General features: G+C 36.9%; 2 protein-coding genes and 1 non-coding gene across 4 annotated transcripts in view; 1 reads left to right on the forward strand and 2 right to left on the reverse strand.

Annotated features, from left to right (window-relative positions):
- Window positions 1–1,266, reverse strand: part of LOC141436047 (uncharacterized) — a gene marked incomplete in the record, with an annotated part of 7,226 nt that extends 5,960 nt beyond the window's left edge. The window contains 2 exon segments of the mRNA XM_074098884.1: window positions 1–1,026; window positions 1,106–1,266. Of these exon segments, the coding sequence (XP_073954985.1) occupies window positions 1–1,026; window positions 1,106–1,257 (1,178 nt within the window).
- Window positions 1,267–1,888: 622 nt separating this feature from the next.
- On the forward strand, window positions 1,889–13,072 carry Sfxn2 (sideroflexin 2). Of its 2 annotated transcripts, none has more exons than XM_074098885.1 (9): window positions 1,889–2,077; window positions 2,406–2,566; window positions 3,368–3,538; window positions 7,529–7,730; window positions 9,298–9,376; window positions 10,421–10,508; window positions 11,444–11,569; window positions 12,272–12,319; window positions 12,833–13,072. In XM_074098885.1, the coding sequence occupies exons 2-9, from the start codon at window positions 2,409–2,411 to the stop codon at window positions 12,942–12,944; spliced, it is 984 nt and encodes a 327-aa protein (XP_073954986.1). In that variant the 5' UTR covers window positions 1,889–2,077; window positions 2,406–2,408; the 3' UTR covers window positions 12,945–13,072. The 2 variants fall into 2 exon arrangements, with proteins under 2 accessions (XP_073954986.1, XP_073954987.1); XM_074098886.1 differs by lacking the exon at window positions 1,889–2,077 and adding an exon at window positions 2,094–2,164.
- On the reverse strand, window positions 8,572–8,764 carry LOC141436658 (U2 spliceosomal RNA). The gene has a single exon (XR_012452316.1). It is a non-coding gene; the product is annotated as a U2 spliceosomal RNA (small nuclear RNA).
- Window positions 13,073–17,174: the final 4,102 nt, after the last annotated feature.

Raw genomic sequence — 17,174 nt, forward strand, 5'->3', positions numbered from 1 at the left:
TTGCTACTCAATCTTCTTAGACTAATTGACAGCTTCTGTTTTAGGCAATGCTCTTTGATATCACTAAAGTAGTTAATAGATTCAGATTCAGTAACATTCTCATCTCTTGCCTTCTGAAACTTGTGCTTCTTTTTGTGTTTTACCTTGTGCTTGTGTTTCTTTTCTAATGGGTCTATTGTCGGTGGCCCATTGGACACATTGTTTCTAGGTGACAAAGCCCCAATATGCTTTGGTGATTGCCGTGTCCCCATTTTGAGGATTATGGTATTTTTCTTTGCTTGTTTCTTAGCTTTTTTCAAGGCTTTTTTTGCAACTTTCAAATCCATTTTTGAAGGTTTAGTCATATCACAAGAGACTCCAGAATCCTCATTGTAATCACCTGTTATGGGTGGTATTTTAACAACTGTACCTTCACCCTCACCAAAGCAAATTTTAAGTGTTCGTGCACTTGTGAACATAGAAGTGAATGATGGATCACTGCCGTCTTTATTCTCAAGGTCACTGGGCACACTGACAAACGCCATTTCCTTTGTTGGACTATTGGTTGATTTTTGGACCTTGACACTTGTCTTTTCACTACCCTTGCTAGAACTTTTTGGGGCCCCTTTTATAGCACTTGTTATCTCGTTGGGCTGTAGGCGCGGTATCCTTGGGATAAGCGAGCTGCCAATGAGGTACTTTTTGCCAGAGGGGGGTGACTCAAAGTTGTTAGGGGAAATGTCGTCATCAGATTCCAGCTTCCGTTTTTTAGACACGTCTACATTTTCGTTGTTCTCGTTGCAAATACCTTTGCAGTTGGAGCACAGGACCTTCCTGGCCCTCAATCGTACAGTCATCTTTTGCTTTTGCTGCGGTTTGCCCTTCGGACCAGGTTTTTTAGGCTTCTGTGGGTTGTCGGCCGCATACTGTGGCTCTTGGTATGTGAATCTTTGACTAGCGGAATGTAGCTTATCATCGGTTGAATCGGTGGATACGGTTGATTTGGAAAATGCTGGATTGAGGCTATAAACTCCGTAAGGTAGATTACTGCAAAATAATGAATGAATAAACCAATTTTTTACCAATAATCGATACACATAGATATGAACACTGTACCAATACCAACCCTTTGTTGGAGTCCAAAAGTACACCTTGAAATTTTTTATTTTCTGTACTATAAGAAACCACTATTAAATCAGCTAAAGCTTCCTCAACATTGACCAAAATCTTGGAATTCTTTTGAATCGTCATATCGGCTGTTTCAGCGACAGCCGCCATATTTTTCTCGGAGGAATGTCATAGCATAGACTAAATCAATTCTATCCTTTTATCATTACCATTTCATTATCCCTTGTCAATGGTTGAATAAATAAAATTTCGCGTAAACTAATATTTGTTTTAAAAATCTCTTTACTTTTACTATTCAATTCAATGGGGATTACTGCTTTAAAATGAAATGGTCGCCGTGTCGAGCAGCAGCGTTAAGATGGTTGCTTGCAGGAATGATTTGGTTTGGTCTTGGAAACTAATTCTTAATCTCATTTAGTAGCAGTCGTGTGGCAGTGGTACAAATTTGGTACAAATAAAATAAATTGAGTGTTATACTTCCTAGCGGTGACATGGTGTCGTATGGGATTCAAAGTCTTATTCAAAAAATTTACGAGAAATGTACGAAATTGGACCATGTCACCGCTAGGAAGTATAACACGAAATCGAAGAGGTTTTTGCTGAAATTGAAGAGGTTTTTATTTTCCAGCGATAAAGCTCAACCTTTTCTTTCAGCTTTATCGCTATATGTCACGTGACCAGATTTGACGCTGGACACGAGCGTCGAGCGACTTGCATGTGGCCGCGCCTTAACTTTTCGTTTTATGTTTTTTAGTTTTCTTTGACATTGACAGCTGGCTGACTAACTGACACCGCCCGCCCGCACTTATCTTTAATTTAATTTCGCTTTGCGGTTTGCGGCCAAGTTGTTTCCTTTCCTTTGCTTGCGGGTCGTGCAATGCAAAGTAGCCGCACTTGACTTTATTATATTCATTGTCGGAATAAGTTTTATTTATAAATATAATACAATCTCGCTTATAATTTGATAACTGTAAGTGTACTATAACTTATTAAAATATAGAAAGACTTACATAATCAAGAAATAAAATTATTTGTATGATATGAGCCTCAGAAACAGGTCTATTGTTTTTTTTACATTACCTATATATGCTTAACCATTTTCAAGGTCTTCAAATGTAAATTACATCATTGTCCGAATAGCTAGGGACTTAAACTTAAGACATAACCTTGTTATTCTGTTAAAAGGCATAGCAATCAACGTTACTAACATTACACATTTAATTTAATTAAAAAAAAACTTCTTTTTATGTTTAGTCCTCTGCAGTTTAGCTGGTCAGTCATATTTTTTTTCTTTTTAGATAATGGCTGCTGAAAAGAGGATAGACATCACCAAGCCACTATGGGATCAGGGAACTTTCGTAGGGAGATTCAAACATTTTGCCTTCATCTCAAACCCTTTACTGTCTCTTGTACCAGAATCAGAGCTGCATGAAGCTAAGGAGTTGTACTTGAAGTACAAGTAAGTATATTTTTTTAAAATTTTGTATATGTGTTATAACTCTGTGCTTTTCTGTTATGAAGTAAGTATTATTATTATTATTATTATTGAAATAAGACACTAGCACAGGGATGGGGAAATAGATTTAGAGATGGGCCATACATACACAATAATTACAACATTTCCGCGGGCCAGGGAGCATTTATTGAATATTTTTTATTCTAATCAAGTAACAACAAAAATAAATCATGTAGGTATCTGATAGTAAATTTATTGTTTTGATGTGCTGGGTCAGTGTGAAAGATTAAATTTTGACTGTTCATTAATTAAAGCATTGAAATTAGGCTCCAAGTTACTTGAAGTAATTCGTAAAAAACACTTGAGATGACGAGATGAATTTAGATGACGGGTTTTGATTGTGGACCTGATTAAATCTTGTCCATGTCCGGCCGCGGGCCACTATTTCCCATCCCTTATGTTTTTAGTCTTTCTTTTTTAAGTGTTTGTAATTCATGATCATGACAACATAATTCTTCTTACTTTTCTAATTTTTAGACAAGCTTTGGATGCTAGATTACCCTAGTATCCATAATCTCTTCTTATTTTTTGTACAATTGTTTTTAAAAGAAAAATATTTTCTAATAATGTGTATTTCATTTAATTACACAAAGATTTACCCTACTCTGTAAAACTTCAAACCAGAAGAAACTGAAAAAAAGACGGACTAATGATTACCTTTGTTTTTTTTTTAAAAAGGAAAGGATAGATAATTAGGTAGGTATTTGATTCATTTGACAGTTGCTTGTAATTTTTTTTTATTAGAGAAGGCAAAGAGCCCGCCAATACTTCCATGGATAAAGTGGTCCGTGCAAAACAACTTTACGAGTCGGCATTCCATCCAGACAGTGGAGAGCTACAGAATGTGTTTGGACGGATGTCTTTCCAAATGCCAGGAGGCTGCCTTGTCACTGGAGCTATGCTACAGTGGTACAGGTATGTTTTATTCCAATATAGAATGAGAAGGCTTGGGCCCTTATTTCCAAGTGTGCCCCAGTTAGTATTGGATACTCCATGCACACCAATAAATTGCTTCAATTCAATTGCTTCAGAGGTTTGTCCAGGTTTCCTCACAATGTTTTCCTTCACTGTAAAGCTTGTGGTAATTTTTGATGTAATTTCGCACATGAATGATTGACAGACAAAGACGGTTGCTTTGATAAGCAAATATACTACACTACACTATACTTACACACTATCAGCCTTATTCATAAAAAATCCTTAATTGAGGTTTGATCGGTCTGTTACTTAGCAGACTGATTAAGCTTGTTAGACGGTTGTCAAGAAGGTATGATTCATAAACGCTTGCTAGCAGTCTGCTAGTTGTTGAGCCGCTGATAGACTGATTAGACTCGTTATGTTGGCCACCTTGACAAATCAAAGACAAAAAATGGCCTAATCGATAATTAAAAAAAAAAAAGTTGACAGCAGTGACAGCAAATTAGCAGGAAAAAAAAAATAAAAAGCGAGAAGTTTGTTTCCCGCCATTTCCGATCCGCATGTTTATGTTGTGCAAAAAGCCATAATTGTGTAATCATCCTATTTTTTTTTTCATACTTATTGCTAATTTATTGCTGCTAATTTAGAGGATTTTAAATACAAATTCCTGAAAATATTTTTTCCTTTTTTTTTTAATCTTTGCGTAACTTCACCCTTCACTAAAAATATCTTCGGTATGGTTTTTGCTCTGTCAAAGTCAGCTGTTCAAACTTGTGGCGGCCATTTTGTGACTTAGCAGGGAGATAAAGGAGGGTCTACGGTCCGCTAACTTTAGCAGAGCCTTGATCGACTGATTAGCGCTAACAGACGTTTATGAATCATGTTTTTAGCATCGGGCCTTCAAGGAGCCTTCAAGGAGCTCTAACTTTTTATGAATAAGGCTGTATATGTATACTTTGATACCATTACATATGTACTTACATTATATACTTTGATATCATTAGAAACTGTTTTGACTGTACATCCAAGATTAAATTTAAATACTTATAAAGTTATTATGAAACCCATCAAATCTTATCAAATTGTTTATAGCATAATAAAGCTTGTAAATATAATTATCTTGACATATCAGTAGTATTCAATGAGATATTAATTGATTATATTTGTTCTATAATGGTATATTTGTGGCATGCTATCAGATAGCATTGAATTTAATACCTTATCAGTATTGCTAAAGGGTTAAAGTTTGCTGTCAAGCAAATATTGCACTTTGCTATTTCATGAACTGGCTGCGTTTCATGACAAGGAATTTCATGATCTGGTGGATTTTACTATCAGGCGGCGAATATTCCTATATTTAAAATCATTCATTAGACGGTGGACAATTCAAATATAAACTTATACAACTTTAAGAGCCTTTATGATTTAAATCAATAATTTTGTATGTAATGTTAAATCAATATAAAATTATATAATAGTAAAAAAGTGAATTTATGTCCGAAATGGGCAAACTGTTGGAGCTTCTTGAGGCATAAATGTTAACTCAGTTAAATTTTAAGTTTAGCTAAGTCAGTTAATCTAGTTGATTTCTAATTCGACGTTGCCTGGGCCTTCCCTACCCAGGCGTCCATAACGGATTTTTCAATTCTTCACGCCTGTAAAGGGGTTAGTATCGTTTAGTCTAAAAAACAGTTGGTCTAAAAAGCAGCTGGTCTAAGTAGCACGTGGTCTAAGAAGCAACTGGTCTAAGTAGCAAGTGGTCCTAACTCCTAACCTGTTTTTGTCGAAAACTTGAAAAAACTTAGGTAGGTTAGGTTAGGTGAGTTGCGTCCAGGCGCGAAGCGCCTCAACCACGCGGAATAGGAGCTCCGCGAAGCGGATCTTTGTCGAATCTGAGTCAAAGAATTTTAGACCGTTTGATACTATGACAAGTGTCTACTTAGACCAGTTGCTTCTTAGACCACTTGCTACTTAGACCAATTGCTAATTTGCTACGTGGACCAGCTGCATTTTAGACGAAATGATACTAACCCCTGTAACGCACCTCAAAAAGGGGACTGAACCCAAAAAAACGGTGTCATTGAGGCGATGTTACGTCGTACGTCGCAGACACACCCCCTCGCCTTAGCGCTGACCATTAGGACTCACATGACACTGAGTCATTGAAATGTAAATAGTAGTTTGGCACTCGCACCTCACATTTTTGCCAGGCGTTTTCTTTCATTGTTCGTGTACGACCGTAGTAAAATGGTCGCTCAAGGTTTTTTCAACTATTAGGCTTATGGGAAATACATATACTCAGCGGCATAATTCGGCATAAAATTTGGCCCACTACATACAAAATTATCTATTTCTGCGTACATTCGAGGGCCCGATTTATAGCCACTCAGTATTGTTGATAGGGATTTGGAAAAACTTGTGTTTGTAGTTTTAGCACGAATAAAGCTACATCGCTCAGGTACCATCAGCCAAATATGTGGTCTACCACCCTAAAGTTAATAATCGTTTGCATGTCACAAAACAATAATGCCAGTAGACGTGTCTGTCAACCTGAAAGTTCAACTTTAGCGACATATTCATTTGACAGGAACTTGTTTAAAAATTGATAGACCACTTATTTTGCTGATGGTACTATGAAAAAAAGGAAAATCTGAAATGAAACATACCTAAGGTGAGTGCACCAGTCATGGACAGGAACCAATCCAATATTAAGAAACGGGATGCTACTTTTTCTAAAACTAATTTTTAACACTTATGTGCTGTTAACTGATGATCATAACTGGTAAAGTTAAAGAACTGGTGTTAAAGTTGGTGGTGGTGGAATGGTGAGCTATAAGGCATTGAATCCTTGCTGTCCATTACTGGATACTACTGTGCTTAACATGTCCATGATTGGTGCCGTCACCCTACTGTAATAAAGTACTACTTAACTAAAATTCATTTATTGAATCAGGCGTTACTTTGCGAAGGTCCAATGAACTGAAACACTTACTTTGCTCGCTCACGTCCTTATGATAGCTACGTTTATGCAAGAAATGTGTATTCATGCAGTTCCTCCACCTCCACACTGTAAGAACTAAGAACACACATAAATCACACAAACCCATCTATCACCACTACCACACTACACTGACGCGTTTCGAACTCAACCAGAGTTCATCTTCAGAGCAACACAACCGTTCACATGTATAGTCTAACATCTGTCAAAAATGTGCTGTGTAATGGTTATCGCGTATGAATTCGCCGCTAGAGGCGCTAGTGTAGCGTGAAGTCTGCGTGATGTCAAATCTCATAGTTTTTGGGTGAGGTACGCGGGTTTTATTTATTTTATTAAATGGCTAGAAAACGGGCATGCGAGTCACCTGATGGTAAGTGATCACCGCCGCCCATGGACATCACAGCAAGCATTATTAGGACTGCGGGTGCGTTGCCGGACTAAAGGGGAGAGGGAGAGGGGTGGTAGAGGGGGAGGGAAGGGGGAGGGGAGTTGGGCCTCCGGATCTCCCACTCACCGGACGAAACACAGTAGCAAAACTACTATTTCACGCCAGTATTCTGTGGGAGTGTGGTACTAACCCGGTCGAGCCGGCCCATTCGTACTGCAGCCAGCAAGTTGTTACTGTGATGTGAGGCTCTACCACATATTTATAATTACAATTATTTTGTGAATATTTTGCATTATCTGCAATTATGCGTTACGGGGCAATGAATGTCTGTGTTTTGAGACAGTTTTGTTTTTCGAAACCTTTCGTCCTCCCTTTTTTCCGAACAAAACGGGACTACGCAACACTGTGGTTGCTCGATATTTTTATGGTACGGTTTTAAGGTGTATTAAATACGGTTTTAATCTAAACTTTGTTTTCACGCCCGTAATAACAGACTTTGAAAGCCACGCTTAAAAACCTCACGCAACTGTGGCGCCATCTAGAAAGACAAAAAACGCTAGCCCTCATTGTTTCAGTTTATTTTCATTTTTTTACATTTTAGAACAGGCACAGCGATAGTTTTCTGGCAGTGGGTGAACCAGTCGTTCAACGCTCTGGTTAACTACACGAATCGTAACGCCAACTCGCCACTTACGACGACGCAAATGGGCGTCGCCTATGTCTCGGCCACCACGGCCGCGATGGGCACGGCGCTCACGTTCAAGTTCGTTGTGCAGAAGAAAGCGACGAATCCGATATTGGCTGTGAGTATACTTAATTTGGTTTTTTCTGTGGCTTTAGACGCTAGATCTGATGAAGAAGACCGTAGATGACCAATGGAACCCGTCAAAGCTAAGTAATGCTCGCTCGTCTATAAACGATCATGATTAATAGACCTACTAGATAAGCGACTAAGAAGAAGCTTTAAGTAAATGATTCTTTCGAACTGATCTGATGCTGAAGCCGGAAGGTAGGCAACGGAACTCTGTTATAAAACAACGTAACTAAGCCGTGCTTGGGCTTAATGGAAATGTGAGACGTACTTTGGCTACGAATCACTAAAAAGTGTTTAACAAAAAAGGAAAACCGACTCCAAAAAAATAAAAGAATAACAAAAAATGGAACCGACTACCAAACCCTTGAATATATTTTTCTAGGTACCTACTTGCTCGAAGTTGGTGACAGCACAACCCAGCAGGAGGGATTGAAACCCATAGTATGTAGGTGAGGTAGACGACTATTGTTCCACTCCTGCTGGCTCATGCTGTCACCGACTTCGAGCTAGGAGGTACCTAGAAAAATATTTTCAAGGGTTTTGTAGTTTGGTTCCATTTTTATTTTTATTTTTATTTTTTTGGAGTTGGTTTTCCTTTTTTTTTTTGATGCCAGTTTACTGGATAAAACTAGAGTAGCCCTTATCTCACTAGTAATAATGGTGGCAGCCACAGCCAGCACTACTTCATTCGTTTGGCGTTATCCGTGTCGTGATACGCTATTGGCATCTCCATCGGTCACGTGAAAAATTTGTGTAATTATTAATTCTGTCTCGCTCTCCATGAGAATCTAGTTTAGAGTCCCAATGACTTCTCAGTTTAGTTTCAAGATATGATGTGGGCCGATCCCGGCGGCACTGCAATGCCGGGCCGACCCGTGACGGGAGTGGAGCGAGCCCCGAACATCCCGTCGAATTACAAAAATCAGTTTAATATACTGGTCCCTCAGTGAGGGAACTTTCAGATATTAAGCTGAAAAGAACAGATACTACACTTTGATCTTAGCCAAAAGGCCGAGAAGCGATAACTAATAGTAGAAATTGTAAAGTAGTCTATAAACTGAGAAAAATCTTAACAGCGCGATGTAGGATTGGGCTTGGATGTGATAGTGACATCTAGCGGCAGTTTTGGTAACTGTTCTTATGGGGAAAATTTAGTTACAAGGACATGGCAGAGATGGCGTTAGGTACACTGGTTATATTTGCATGATTTCACCTTGTAATCCTTGTTACATGTGAAAGTTTGTGAAGATGTTTTTATTAGTTAGATGTACTTGTTACTCAATCACGTCTAAACCGCTCAATTGATTTAGATGAAATTCGGTATACAGATAGTTTGAGTCCCGCATATTTCCTGTGGGATAGCGATAAACCAATACTACGCGAACGGAGTCGCGGGCAACAGCTAGTCTGTTATAATTTAAGAATTCATTAATTTAAATGCATAACCAACAACAACATATTATATCAGGCGCATAAGTAGTTGTTTGTTCTGATAATAGTGTAAACGACTTTGTTTTGCCAACATGGCTTAAAATATCGATCATTTTGTTTTTCAGAGATTCGTGCCTTTCGTAGCGGTGGCCGCTGCCAACTGGGTCAACATCCCTTTGATGAGGCAGAATGAAATTATTAAAGGTATGGGTTGAAGCAACAAGAAAAACAGTATAAGGAATAAACTTTAATATACACGTACAACTTAATTACTTTAAAATTACTTTATTTACCTATTAGTGCTAGTGGAACGCCAAAAAAAGTTGCAAATGGTGTTCATTCATTCCAGCCTATATACGTCCCACTGCTGGGCACAGGCCTCCTCTCAGAACAAGAGGGAAAATGGTGTTAAAAGCATGAAAATCGTAACGATTGATCTTTAGGCCATAAGAATCAATTTGACCCGTAGCACGAAAAAAAAAGGAGATGTTATGACATTAATAATTTGCCGCTCCCTGTCTGCTTCCCTTTCTTGCTCGCTCGGCGGCCGGCGGCGCACTCAGTGACTTGCGCGCTAAATGTACATATTTTCAAAATTGCTTTCTTGGGGTTGGATATGAGGCTATTACATATCATTGTAGGTATAATTTACAAATAATGATTCAACCGTATCATATCTGGAGGAGCTCGAACTTGGTATGTTTTGAAAATGATTTTTATTTTAATTTGAAACAAATGACTGAAATATAATGATGTGATATATTTTCATGCTTTTAACACCATTGTGAGAATTCCGCTCCTTGGTAATAAGATCCACGGCACGAGTCATCGTGAATGACTACCTATAATGGGTGATTGGTGATAGGTAGGTACAATCAGCCAAATATGTGGTCTACCACCCTAGACTTGATAATCGTTTGCAATCATAAATCAATAATGCCAATAGACGTGTCTGTCAACTTGAAAGTTCGACTTTAGTGACATAGTCATTTGATAGGAACTTTTTTAAAAATTGGTAGACCACTTATTTGGCTGATGGTTATCATGTAACAAACCTTTTTTTTTGTTTTTATCATACTATGTGTATGTCGTGAACTGCTTTTATGTTTGTTCACTTTGTTATTATTGTCTGTTGTTCGTTCAAGAACACTTTCTTTTGAATGTAAATTTTGTATTTAGGTGGGCAAGTTTTTTTGGGTAGGGAAAATGATGTTCGGTTATTTTATTTTTTCCCTTCTTAAATTTCAGGTCTAGAAGTAACTGATGATAATGGAAAGATAATCGGAAAATCGCAACTGGCCCCCGTCAAGGGAATCTCACAAGTGGTCACATCTAGGTATAAATATAAAGTAAAACTATAATGAAATAACACTCGTGTAGCGATCCAATGTTAGTTTTGAACTCCGATACGAGATGGCGCTAGAGCACCCTATGTTTCTGTTTTATTGTCATGTTCAATGTTTATTTGGGCAAAAAACGGTACAATAGAAAGAATAAACGTAAATAAAATGCTATTGTTATGCCACTACCTACTACTTTAGTCATGCCACTTTGACACGTGTGGTGCCCCCACACGATTTCCTCACGATGTATTCTTTCACTATATAAGCTCGTGGTAAATTTCGAATGTATCTCTTTCTAATTTCATTCTAGGACGACCAGATGGCCTAGTGGTTAGAGAACCTGACTACGAAGCTTGAGGTCCCGGGTTCGATTCCCGTGTCGGGGCAGATTTGTATGAAAAATACGATGTTTGTTCTCGGGTCTTGGGTGTTTAATATGTATTTAAGTATGTATCTATCTATATGATTATATTTATCCGTTGCTTAGTACCCATAACACAAGCTTTGCTAAGCTTACTTTAGGAATAGGTTAATTGGTGTGAATTGTCCCGTGATATTTATTATTATTATTTTATTATTATCTCAAACTTCTAGGCCACCACGACTTTTACTGTATATTTATGTATTTAAAAAGGCGACGAAGTGACAAAAATCAAGCTGTAAGGTGGAGTCGAAGTACGCGGTATTTTTTCAATCGATGCTAGTTGTATACTATACAGATACATAGTAGTTAATCTATAAATTATTGATATCAACTAGTATCGATTTAAAAAAATGCCTCATTTATCGACTCCATCTCAAAACATGATTAACCGCATTTTAGCTTGAACACGCCAGTGGGTTAAGTTTACCTGCTTTGATAATCACCTGTCTATGTCTAAAAGTGATCGTCCTGCGGCTGGTATGATGATGATGATGATTGTTTCAGGATCGTAATGTGCGCTCCGGGCATGCTCTTGCTGCCGGTGATAATGGAGCGCATCGAGCACAAGCCGTGGATGCAACGCATCCGGTGGGCGCACGTCGGCATACAGACCGCCATCGTCGGCATGTTGTGAGTATTGCACATATTAGTGAGTATCGCACATAGTAGTGAGTATTACACATAGTAGTGAGTATCGCACATAGTAGTGAGTATTACACATGGTGGTGAGTATTATTGGACTTAATAATGAGTATTGCACATAGTATGTACGTAAACTCTCGTTGATTGTTCACCCCCAAAACGACACCCCAGGATTGTCGTTTACAAATAGCATTACCACCGTATTTTTGAGATAATATTGTCGAATTAGTTAGTCTTAGGGGTGCGGCTAAGTGGTATCGTTTGATGGTGTCTTTAAGGGATTAATAGTAGTGAGCATTACACATAGTATTTAGTATTACCACTGTAGTGAGTATTACTATGTTTGTGTATTGTGATAAAATTTTTTAGTTGTCCAGTTCATTGTTTTACCTTGAACTCATCTAAATTGTTCCAACGGACGATCAGCGTCGGCCGCAAGGAAATCGAGGCAAACACAAATTTGTCTCGATTTCCTTGTTAGTTTTTCTCTGCTGTGTAAATGTCACGAATAAATGTTTTTCTTTCTTTCTTTCTTTATTGCACATAGTAGTGAGCATGACACAGAAAAGTAAAGAAATAGAATAATGTGCTCTCCAGGCATGCTGTTACCGGTAAAATATCATGAAGTTTACTAGAAAAAGTTACACGGAACCGCTAACAGTGAATATTTATATTTTTTTTCGTTTTCAGCCTGACATTTATGGTGCCGACGGCCTGCGCATTGTTCCCGCAAAGATGGTTAGTAACGTGTATAAAGTTTTTTTTAAATTGTTTTTATTAGTTGTACATTTGTTCAACGAAATCTAAGATTTTATAGAACGTTTTTCGGTTGAACTCGGACATAATTCGAACCCGCATCTCGAGTCTACACGCGCCAAGCGTGCTACCAACTGCATCACAAAAGTTGTGACCAACTCTCAGTAGCGCTAACCTAATTTAGAAAAGTTGATAAACCCCCGGCGTTGTCATTTCAAAGTTCATTATCTCAAAAATGGCTTAACCGATTGTAATTAAAGATAGTTACCTGCCGCAATTAAAGTCGCTTTCTCGTGAAAAAAATTACATCGAAATCAGTCCAACTGTTTGAGAGCTAAGATACCACAGACAGACAGACAGATAGAAATTGACATCAAACTTATAACACCCCTCTTTTTACGTACGGGGTTAAAAAGACAACGAGGATGTGAGACATCGTCTACTCTTAACCCGTAGAAAACTACACTGAAACTTAGTAAACTGTTTATTTTTCAGTAAAATCTCAACTGATACTATCAAACGCTTCGAGCCAGAAAACTACGAAGAATTACTAAAGAATACAGACGGAAAACCGCCCCAGTACGTATACTTCAACAAGGGTCTCTAAACTATAGCGTAAGTAGCTATTATTCATATGTAAAAGAAACGGCAAAGGGACACCGTGCACCGTTTAGAAACCGCACACTGTTTAGAAATAAGCGAAACAACACGTCGCGTTAAGCACACTACGGCGAAGATACGCGATCGAAGTTCCACGGCTGGTTTTACGTAAAATTACAGACGTTCAACGCTATATTGTATCAAAACATTGGCTATATATATATAAACCGCACACTGTTTAGAAATAAGCGAAACAACACGTCGCGTTAAGCACACTACGGCGAAGATACGCGATCGAAGTTCCACGGCTGGTTTTACGTAAAATTACAGACGTTCAACGCTATATTGTATCAAAACATTGGCTATATATATATATATATATATATATATATAAACCGCACACTGTTTAGAAATTAGCGAAACAACACGTCGCGTTAAGCACACTACGGCGAAGATATGCGATCGAAGTTCCACGGCTGGTTTTACGTAAAATTACAGACGTTCAATGCTATATTGTATCAAAACATTGGCTATATATATATATATATATATATATATATATATATATATATAAACCGCACACTGTTTAGAAATTAGCGACACAACACGTCGCGTTAAGCGCACTACGGCGAAGATATGCGATCGAAGTTCCACGGCTGGTTTTACGTAAAATTACAGACGTTCAATGCTATACATATATATATATAGCCAATGTTTTGATACAATATATATATATATATATATATATATATAAACCGCACACTGTTTAGAAATTAGCGAAACAACACGTCGCGTTAAGCACACTACGGCGAAGATATGCGATCGAAGTTCCACGGCTGGTTTTACGTAAAATTACAGACGTTCAACGCTATATTGTATCAAAACATTAACATATTTTAATAAAGAGTGTTTGCTAATCTAAATGAAATTAATGAGGGTTTCGGTGACAGGCTAGTAAAGTTGGCTAGTATCGTAAAGTTCGTTTGATAACTTTTACATTTGTGTCACGCTTGTGATTGGCTAAATAGCTAAATGAGCCAATCGCAACCCAGGCGGAACGTCAAACGGACCTCTCGATAGTAACGCCATCTAGCGGTATTGTTATTTCGACTGTCAAGAAATCCTCATTTTCTGAACTAGTGTGGATACTTTTACAGTGGCGCTGTTGAGTTTTATTTTTCTTGTAAATCCTAATCATGAGCAGTTTTGTAGGGTAAGCTGCCAGTGTTGTTGTAATATTTAATGTATCTAGCTAGTGTTGCCCTTAACATTGTCGAATAAAAATAAAATCCGGTAGATAGTGTATTAGGTAGTTTGTTGGTAAGTGAAAAATGAATTAGTGTATTTGGCTTATTTTTACGATTTGTCGTTGTTAATTGGATATTATTAAATTTAGTAAATTACGATTTTTAAAACAATGTATCTAATTTTTTTGTTGATAATTACAATAAGTTGTAAAGACAAATTTTGGCAGATTAGGTTAAGTTTACTATTATCTCAAAAAAAAATTTTTTTAGTACTTAAGTGTAATTTGTTATGTTATGGCGATCAGTATTGTTTTTAATCGGGCTAGTATTACAAAGATTTAATTTTGATAATAATTAAAAGTATATAGCTTTTTTATTATTTACACATTTATTTATCACTAATTTCCTCAATATTATTACTTTTTGAAGTATTTTTTTCTATATTAAAAACAATACATTCCGATTGGTACATATTAGTAAGTGTGGTTGTGCCTTTATTTGCATTTGTGGTAAATAATGGTATTATTTTCAGTAATTTTTTCTAGTCTGTGCCGAGCTCAAAGTAAAATAGATTGGTCTGAATTGTTTTTCCTAATTTTGTGCCATTTAGTTTGAACCGCTGTTAAATAGATACTTTGTCAATTATTCGAAATTTATTTGAATCATTTTTTAGGATTGTTTATAATAATATAGATATTGAATCATACGCTTGTGAATTTGTTAGTTATTCTTGAAGTAAAGTTGGGACAATAAAATAACCATAGAAAAAAACACTGTGTTTTTATTATAAACATAATACTTTAAGCTTCTTCAATGTTATTGTAATATAGTAGGTCAAAAATTCCATTTTAAGATCCAAGATTTCGAATTGTTTATTCACCGATCATATTGATTATTACATAAAAAAATGTTTGTATGTAATTCGAACTTCATATTGTGTCGCATCGCTTACACTGTTAGCATGTTATTAGGAGAGTAAAAGGGACAATATGATACGAATTCCGAATTTCGAATTACAGAGTAGTCCTCCAGAGATGGCATTACAGTTGCATGCCATAATATATAATATAAGTACATTGCGTTTTAATTAAGGGCAGTAAGTAAGATATTGGGCGTTTTCAAAAAAAGTGTACCCTTTTTTCATTTTGGAAATAAATATAGATTTTCCTTCTCAGAGCCAAGAGCACAATCAATTACGACAGTTTAATTTTTTTGTTTAGTGACTTTTTTTTAATAAAAAGCTGACAAAACTGACTCATAAAAATTTGTATAAAATTGTATTTTTTTTTGGAAACGTCCGTTTACGAGACTGTTAGAAACCCAGAATCCAGGATATTTCGAGTCAAGCTCAAGCCCCCGTGGAACATACAATGGTATTCATCATATTTTTGAGGATACAAGACTGTATGGACTCAAGATTCCGTCGCCTTTCCCAATTCCAAAGCAGATGACGGGATTAAATAAATGAATAATTAGAGTTCAAATAAAATATTTGTAATAGACATTCTGTTTTGAAGCAAAAGTTTTGATTCGAGTCTAAGCAACATCTTTGCTTGAAATTTTCACCTGGACCATGTCAGGAACGATTTGGGGCCACAAATTAAAATCAAATGCCATTGCGGTCCTTCTGCTGTAATGCAAGAGAAAAGTCCCGCGGGTTTTACTTACCAAGTTAAGCTGTTTGTTGTGTTTCATGTGTGCAAGTGAGACGTAAATATCAAGAAGGAAGAAGATGGTGAAAAGACCCTAAAATCGGTAAAAATAAAACGACACGCTAAAATATTTAGATATTATATTCGACATCTTAACTCGAAATAAACTTTGAACTTCACACCAAGCTCGGAAAATAGATAAATTACATGCAGTAAATGTACATTACGCTTATATATTACAAGTAAATAAGGCACCGGATTACAGACGAGTATATAGAATTTCAGTTCTATTTCATTGGCACCTAAGATAGAGTCAATACTAACAACTTAAATTTCACCCCTTCTAGATTTAACCAACGAACCAAACTATCATACATTTCAATAAATACAACCGAAAAAAATGTGAACAGCATAAAACTACTAACGAAACTGACACCGGCACAAACTACCCGCGTTTTCATCATCATTACAACTGTCAAATGTAGGGTAGCACACAACACTAACAACATCGCTCTGTAAAGGTACGTTCACACACACCGATAACGCAGCACGAGTATTTAACACCGTTTCCAACTCGGAGGTACCGTCCAACCACTATCCCCGTTGAAATTCGCCGACGACTAATCTCGATGGCTTCACGCACTTTCCGCGGAATGAAAAATTTCTCTCTCGCAAGTACAGATACCTTATCAAATCTGATATAGTGCGTCGAACCCGAGTCCGAGTTCTTCAATGTTATTGTAATATAGTAGGTCAAAAATTCCATTTTAAGATCCAAGATTTCGAATTGTTTATTCACCGATCATATTGATTATTACATAAAAAAATGTTTGTATGTAATTCGAACTTCATATTGTGTCGCATCGCTTACACTGTTAGCATGTTATTAGGAGAGTAAAAGGGACAATATTTTTTTTTTTTTTTTTATACGACTGGATACAAGCAAGTGGGTCTCCTGATGGTAAGAGATGATACGAATTCCGAATTACAGAGTAGTCCTCCAGAGATGGCATTACAGTTGCATGCCATAATATATTATATAAGTACATTGCGTTTTAATTAAGGGCAGTAAGTAAGATATTGGGCGTTTTCAAAAAAAGTGTACCCTTTTTTTCATTTTGGAAATAAATATAGATTTTCCTTCTCAGAGCCAAGAGCACAATCAATTACGACAGTTTAATTTTTTTTGTTTAGTGACTTTTTTTTAATAAAAAGCTGACAAAACTGACTCATAAAAATTTGTATAAAATTGTATTTTTTTTTTGGAAACGTCCGTTTACGAGACTGTTAGAAACCCAGAATCCAGGATATTTCGAGTCAAGCTCAAGCCCCCGTGGA

Source organism: Choristoneura fumiferana, chromosome 16 (assembly GCF_025370935.1).
Source record: "Choristoneura fumiferana chromosome 16, NRCan_CFum_1, whole genome shotgun sequence".
Lineage (NCBI taxonomy): Eukaryota > Metazoa > Arthropoda > Insecta > Lepidoptera > Tortricidae > Choristoneura > Choristoneura fumiferana.